This window comes from Arctopsyche grandis, chromosome 8 (assembly GCF_051622035.1).
Source record: "Arctopsyche grandis isolate Sample6627 chromosome 8, ASM5162203v2, whole genome shotgun sequence".
Classification (NCBI taxonomy): Eukaryota; Metazoa; Arthropoda; class Insecta; order Trichoptera; family Hydropsychidae; genus Arctopsyche; species Arctopsyche grandis.
In genome coordinates, this window is record NC_135362.1 from 29,795,756 (window position 1) to 29,802,578 (window position 6,823).

General features: G+C 30.7%; 2 protein-coding genes across 2 annotated transcripts; both read right to left on the reverse strand.

The window, feature by feature from the left end:
• Positions 1 to 1,737: 1,737 nt before the first annotated feature.
• Positions 1,738 to 2,563, reverse strand: LOC143915928 (cell division control protein 42 homolog). The gene is made up of 4 exons (XM_077436746.1): positions 2,380 to 2,563; positions 2,210 to 2,319; positions 1,909 to 2,106; positions 1,738 to 1,824 (listed from the first exon to the last, which is right to left on the reverse strand). The coding sequence occupies exons 1-4, from the start codon at positions 2,561 to 2,563 to the stop codon at positions 1,738 to 1,740; spliced, it is 579 nt and encodes a 192-aa protein (XP_077292872.1).
• Positions 2,564 to 6,012: 3,449 nt separating this feature from the next.
• Positions 6,013 to 6,823, reverse strand: LOC143915929 (cdc42 homolog). The gene is made up of 4 exons (XM_077436748.1): positions 6,640 to 6,823; positions 6,468 to 6,577; positions 6,180 to 6,377; positions 6,013 to 6,099 (listed from the first exon to the last, which is right to left on the reverse strand). The coding sequence occupies exons 1-4, from the start codon at positions 6,821 to 6,823 to the stop codon at positions 6,013 to 6,015; spliced, it is 579 nt and encodes a 192-aa protein (XP_077292874.1).

Sequence of the window (6,823 nt, forward strand, 5' to 3'; positions counted from 1 at the left end):
GAACCTGGTATGCAAATAATGTTTTACTTTTAGTATTTTCTCAAAATATCGCAGCCGATAATAAAAGTCAATGGAGGCTTTATGCGAGCACGTACGCATTTTCGAAAATGCATTAAAGACGACTTTCGTCTCTTTTCGGTAGAGAAGACCCCTTTTTTGTAATGCCTTCGGCTCCTAGCAAAGTAAATCTGCCACTCGATAAAACTGCAAATGAAAATCTAGATAAATGTGACCACGAAAGAAGCTCACAAAGAAAAATCCAAATAAAATAATAAACCTTTTTGTATGTTTTTCAGCTTTGAAAATAAATATTTATGTAAGTGAGGTTTTTCCGACGTGTTTTAAAATTGTTACAAATATATTAAAGCAAGTTATTTGATTTTAGGTTTATTCGAATTCAATAATATAAATGAGAATAAAAAGCCTAGCAGTATATTGTTTGTCCTATGTTCCTTTTCAGTGTAATTGTACGGCAGAGAGTTCAGAGCTGTTCGTGAATTGCTTAGAAGCGATGCACATACATTCATAACTATTTTCACTCAGATTTTCTTTACTTTTTTGAACAAATTGATGTTTTTAAGCGTATTGTACTTATTTTAGACGAATAAAATTTATGTGATATGAAACTTTAGGATCTCTACTTTCATTTTAGTAAAATAAAGTTTGCATGAATTGCAATTTAAAAAAATAATCAATAATAATTAAGCGTACTGTGGAACTGCAATTTTCTACTTATTTTCATTCTTTATTTATATTCCAGTATCTGAGGATTCTGTCATGTCTATGAACCGGAAAGCATCTACACGAGATAATAAGAGAAAACACCGAAAGGCTTTTTATTAAAAAATTCAAAGATTTAGAAGAAAAAAAAGAGTAATCGTTACAAAGTGCTGTCCTGCGAAACTTCATGAATTAGGAAAAATTATCAACAATTTTAAGATTGTTTAAAATCGTCAATAACTCGCATGTTATAGTACAGAAAGCTATTTTCTGGGAAAAACCTTCGGCTGCTCTCGGTTCACATCTAGGTGGATGTCTTGGAAGCTTAGTATTGCCGAGTTCTACCGATAGAGGTCATTATAATTTGGGATCCACGACGTAAGGTCCAATGATATAAGATCCAGCGATAAAGGTTCCACGAAAGAAGATCCACCCGACCAAATGTCCACCTGATAAGTGATCCAGACGATAAAAAACCCAGATGATAAAACGTTTAATACTTTTATACTTTTCTGATACTTTTACTTAAAAGTAAAAAGTACATACTATATATTTTTGTTGATTTTGAATTGTGTACTTCCATATCTGTGATAAATAATAATTTATAAATGATTTACTATGAAATTGTTAAAATTTGTTGAAATCGATCAACCAAAATGTGATTGTTTATTGTTATTTCTTCATTGTAATCGATCGTTGGATTTTCTTCTTCATATTTTAACAAAGCGAACTACGTATAAGAAAGTTTTGTAGACGCTATCCTATAATTTATTGTAATCATACATGATATTTTAATTTATGTAATTCAAAACATTTTTAGTTTTGATTTGTAATGCAATCGATATTTGTGTAAAAAAATAATTCATATTAGAAAATCAAAACATTTCTAGTAAAATTGTCATAAATTAAAAAGAATTTCAGTTCAAATTCAATAATTTTATTAACTTAATTGTATACAATTGAATTTTTGAGTATATAAATATATCAAAAATTCAATAATACATTAAAAAGAAAAGGTCACATAACACTGCATAAATTTTTAGTGCTTTTCCGTTTGATAAAAGTGGCCATGATTGCTTCGTCAAATACGTCATTTAGACCTTCCTAAAATCGAAAAAAAAAAATACATTTCAATATTTTTATAAAAAATACATCATTTAAACATACATATTATAAAATAAAACTGACCCGTGTCAGAGCCGAACATTCAACATATTTAACGGATTTCAGTTCTTTAGCCAACTTTTCCCCTTCTTCAGGCTGAATAACTTTCTCTTTTATATTCCCTAATTCATTGATAATTTTTGGATCGTCCCTTTGATCTATCCGAGTGCCGACCAATAAAAACGGAGTTTTCTTATTGAAATGAGCGATCTCTGGCACCCACTGCACCAAAGAATAAGAAATTAAAATATTTGTATTCACATTATTGATAATGTTCACGCCTATAATATAAGTATGTTTATAACATATGTATACGAATGCTTACTTTAAATTTAACATTGTCAAACGAATCTGGATGAACAACACTAAAACAGACCAGAAACACGTTAGTGTTTGGATAACTCAATGGCCGTAACCTATCGAAATCTTCCTGTCCTGGAATATAAATATAATTTAAATATTTTATTCAGTACATTGAATCGAATATGATAATACCTGCTGTATCGAATAAGCTGAAATCGTGTGGCTCTCCTCCAATAAGCACCATTGTTACATAGCTGTCAAACATGGTCGGGATGTATTCTTCTGGAAATTTATTATTAGCATAACTCATCAACATTGTCGTTTTGCCGACTGCACCATCTCCTACCACCACGCATTTTATTAATGGCTTCGACATTTTTCTATGCTGTTGTGAGGATTGTGTTTGTTGTGTTGATTATATTCTGGAATTATTATGAAATCACATTCAAAACATATTTTTAACTATCATTTTATTTTTATTCAAGGTCTGACCGCACTATACGGCCGTCGACTGCTGCAGCACGACACAACACGGCAAAGTTGATACAAAAGGAAACTCTGTCGCGTGACGCGTAGTGCGTTATATCTCATACAATTTCATACAAACAATATTTGGCCGCACGCTGCCGTTCGTGTCGCAGACGCATAGTGCGGTCAGACCTTTAGAGTTGCTAAGCTATTTTTTCTAAGTTAACTTCGAGGTTGCGTTCAAACTTACACACTCAAAACATATTTTTTACTATCATTTTATTTTTATTTAGAGTTGTTAAGCTATTTTTTTAAGTTTCGAGGCTGCTCTCCGAACAGGGCCGCGCCTAGGAGTGCAAACTTAAATTTAATCAGCATTTTTATAAATCATATTAATTCGGGGTCTAGTGTTGACAATTTTAATCACAGTTAAAATTAACCAGAAAAACAGACAGAAAACCAAAACATTTAGTTCTGAACAGGACCAGATGACAAGAGAGACTGAACGTTTTCAAGTTCATCCATGAAGAAATAGTGTTTTTATCAGAGAAATGTTATAATAATAGAATAGCCCTTTCGAATAAATAATTGTTGTCAATATTACGCGGCACGTCTCTATAAATACGCTACAACGCACGGAATACAATCGGATCAATTTACTTATAAAAATATATCCCATGTTGTTTATTGTGTGTTTTTGAATGCACTGTGCAATTTTTAACGATGCTTGCCCATCTTACGAGTAATATAAACGAACAGATCAGTTTTTATCGGACATACGTCGAGCACCAAGCATCAAATACAACTGATGCTAAAATTATTTAAGATTGTCTGTGGATAATCGTCACTTGACAACAATATGACGCCTAAAGCCACTTCTATTATTATAACATTTCTCTGGTTTTTACCCCCAATCCCACATCTAGGAAATTGTTCTTTCGATGACCAATCAATACTCAACGTCCTTAAAGTCAATGGCAATGTCAGTCGCAAAGATAATATAACATAAAAGACATAAATCTATGCGGACCGAAGCTATACCTGCTATCCCGTTATTTCCCCAAATTATAGTTCGGGTGTGTTAAATCATCTCCTTTATTAATCATTGCCATTACATTGTAGATAAAACCAAATTATATATACTGGGCCCATAATTGTAAAGTAATTCTACAATACATGAAATATTTTAATATTTAGTGTTATCAACACATGTTAATATAATATAATATTATATAATAGTTACATAAATATATTTTATTATTGTAATTGATTGCTTCATTTATTTTGCACTTAATATATGTATTATATATACCTTACAATTAACTGCCTAATATGTGATGAACTATAGAAAGATTGTCGGGTCTGATGTCAGTTTATCTCGCCATGGTTGATATGTAGTTAAAAACGTGTAAAATGATAGTTTAAAATATTTTATTTTATCTTATCGTATTATTTTTCTAATCAACATTAGAAATTCCTTGTGGATTAAAGATGCTAACATATATATTTATAATTAATTGGACTACAAGTTATGTATATAAAATTTTCAGTCTTAAGGATAGTTGAAATTTACTATTAGATCAGTGTATTTTGCGTTCGTTAATGCATCAGCTAAGGGAAACCTCTCACAATGTGATTTAAACCATGGCAACTATGTATATAAAGCTGCAGTATTTTCTCAAAATATCGCAGCCGATAATAAAAGTCAATGGAGGGTTTATGCGAGCACGTCCGCATTTTCGAAAATGCATTAAATACGACTTTCTTCTTCATTCGGTAGAGAAGACCCATTTTTTGTAATGCCTTCGGCTCCTAGCGAAGTAAATCTGCCACTCGATAAAACTGCAAATGAAAATCTAGATAGAAAAATGTGACCACGACAGAAGCTCATAAAGAAAGCTACCCACAAAATACTTAACCTTTTTTGTATGTTTTTCAGCTTTGAAAATAAAGATTTATGTAAGTGAGGTTTTTCCGACGTGTTTTAAAATTGTTACAAATATATTAAAGCAAGTTATTTGATTTTAGGTTTATTCGAATTCAATAATATAAATGAGAATAAAAAGCCTAGCAGTATAGTGTTTGTCCTATGTTCCTTTTCAGCGTAATTGTACGGCAGAGAGTTCAGAGCTGTTTGTGAATTGCTTAGAAGCGATGCACATACATACATTTTAAAATTTTATTTTACATGTTCGACCTGTCAACAAACCCTACTATTTTCACTCAGATTTTCTTTACTTTTTTGAACAAATTAATGTTTTTAAGCGTACTGTACTTATTTTAGACGAATAAAATTTATGTGATATGAAACTTTAGGATCTCTTCTTTCATTTTAGTAAAATAAAGTTTGCATGAATTGCACTTTAAAAAAATAATCAATAATAAATAAGCGTATTGTGGAACTCCAATTTTCTACTTATTTTCATTCTTTATTTATATTAGAAAGCATCTACACGAGATAATAAGAGAAAACACCGAAAGGCTTTTTATTAAAAAATTCAAAGATTTAGAAGAAAAAAAGAGTAATCGTTACAAAGTGCTGTCCTGCGAAACTTCATGAATTAGGAAAAATTATCAACAATTTTAAGATTGTTTAAAATCGTCAATAGCTCGCATGTTATAGTACAGAAAGCTATTTTCTGAGAAAAACCTTCGGCTGCTCTCGGTTCACATCTAGGTGGATGTCTTGGAAGCTTAGCATTGCCGAGTTCTACCGATAGAGGTCATTATAATTTGGGATCCACGACGTAAGGTCCAATGATATAAGATCCAACGATAAAGGTGCCACGAAAGAAGATCCACCCGACCAAATGTCCACCTGATAAGTGATCCAGACGATAAAAAACCCAGATGATAAAACGTTTAATTCTTTTATACTTTTCTGATACTTTTACTTAAAAGTAAAAAGTACATACTATATATTTTTGTTGATTTTGAATTGTGTACTTCCATATCTGTGATAAGTAATAACTTATAAATGATTTACTATTAAATTGTTAAAATTTGTTGAAATCGATCGATTGTGATTGTTTATTGTTATTTCTTCATTGTAATCGATCGTTGGATTTTCTTCTTCATATTTTAACATTTTTGTAGACGATATCCTATAATTAATTGTAATCATACATGATATTTTAATTTATGTAATTCAAAACACTTTTAGTTTTGATTTATAATGTAAACGATATTTGTGTAAAAAATTAATTCATATAAGAAAATCAAACATTTCTAATAAAATTGTCATAAATTAAAAAGAATTTCAGTTCAAATTCAATAATTTTAATAACTTAATTGTATACAAGTGAATTTTTGTGTATATAAATATATTAAATTTAATAATACATTAAAAAGAAAAGGTCACATAACACTGCATAACTTTTTAGTTCTTTTCGATATCATAAAAGTGGCCATGATTGCTTCGGCAAATACGTTATTTAAACCTTCCTAAAATCGAAAAAAGAATACATTTCAATATTTTTATTAAATACATCAGTTAAAAATACATATTATGAAATAAAACTGACCCGTGTTAGAGCCGAACATTCAACATATTTAACGGCTTCCAGTTCTTTAGCCAACTTTTCCCCTTGCTTAGGCTGAATAACTCTCTGATTTTGTTTCTGTAATTTATTGATAATTTCTGTATCGTCCCTTTGATCTATCCGAGTGCCGACCAATAAAAACTGAGGTTTTTTATTGAAATGAGCGATCTCTGGCACCCACTGCACCACAGAATAAGAAATTAAAATATTTGTATTCAAATTATTGATAATTTCCACGCCTATAATATATGTATGTATATGAATGCTTACTTTAAATTTAACATTTGCAAACGAATCTGGATAAACAACACTAAAACAGACCAGAAACACGTTAGTGTTTGGATAACTCAACGGCCTCAACCTATCGTATTCTTCCTGTCCTGGAATATAAATATAATTTAAATATTTTATTCAGTATAAATTTAATTGAATATGATAATACCTGCTGTATCAAATAAGCTCAAATCGTGTGGTTCTCCTCTAATAAGCACCACTGCTACATAGGTGTCAAATACGGTCGGGACGTATTCTACTGGAAATTTATTATTAGCATAACTCATCAACATTGACGTTTTGCCGACTGCACCATCTCCTACCACCACGCATTTTATTAATGGCTTCGACAT

What these genes read in the sequence shown, in the direction of transcription:
- LOC143915928 (XM_077436746.1), bottom strand. Translation starts at nt 2,563, where the DNA reads ATGTCGAAGCCATTAATAAAATGCGTGGTGGTAGGAGATGGTGCAGTC. An exon ending in TTGACAATGTTAAATTTAAA is followed by an intron (nt 2,107 to 2,209) that starts GTAAGCATTCGT and finishes TCTTTGGTGCAG; the next exon opens with TGGGTGCCAGAGATCGCTCA. An exon ending in AATGTTCGGCTCTGACACGG is followed by an intron (nt 1,825 to 1,908) that starts GTCAGTTTTATT and finishes TTTCGATTTTAG; the next exon opens with GAAGGTCTAAATGACGTATT.
- LOC143915929 (XM_077436748.1), bottom strand. Translation starts at nt 6,823, where the DNA reads ATGTCGAAGCCATTAATAAAATGCGTGGTGGTAGGAGATGGTGCAGTC. An exon ending in TTGCAAATGTTAAATTTAAA is followed by an intron (nt 6,378 to 6,467) that starts GTAAGCATTCAT and finishes TCTGTGGTGCAG; the next exon opens with TGGGTGCCAGAGATCGCTCA. An exon ending in AATGTTCGGCTCTAACACGG is followed by an intron (nt 6,100 to 6,179) that starts GTCAGTTTTATT and finishes TTTCGATTTTAG; the next exon opens with GAAGGTTTAAATAACGTATT.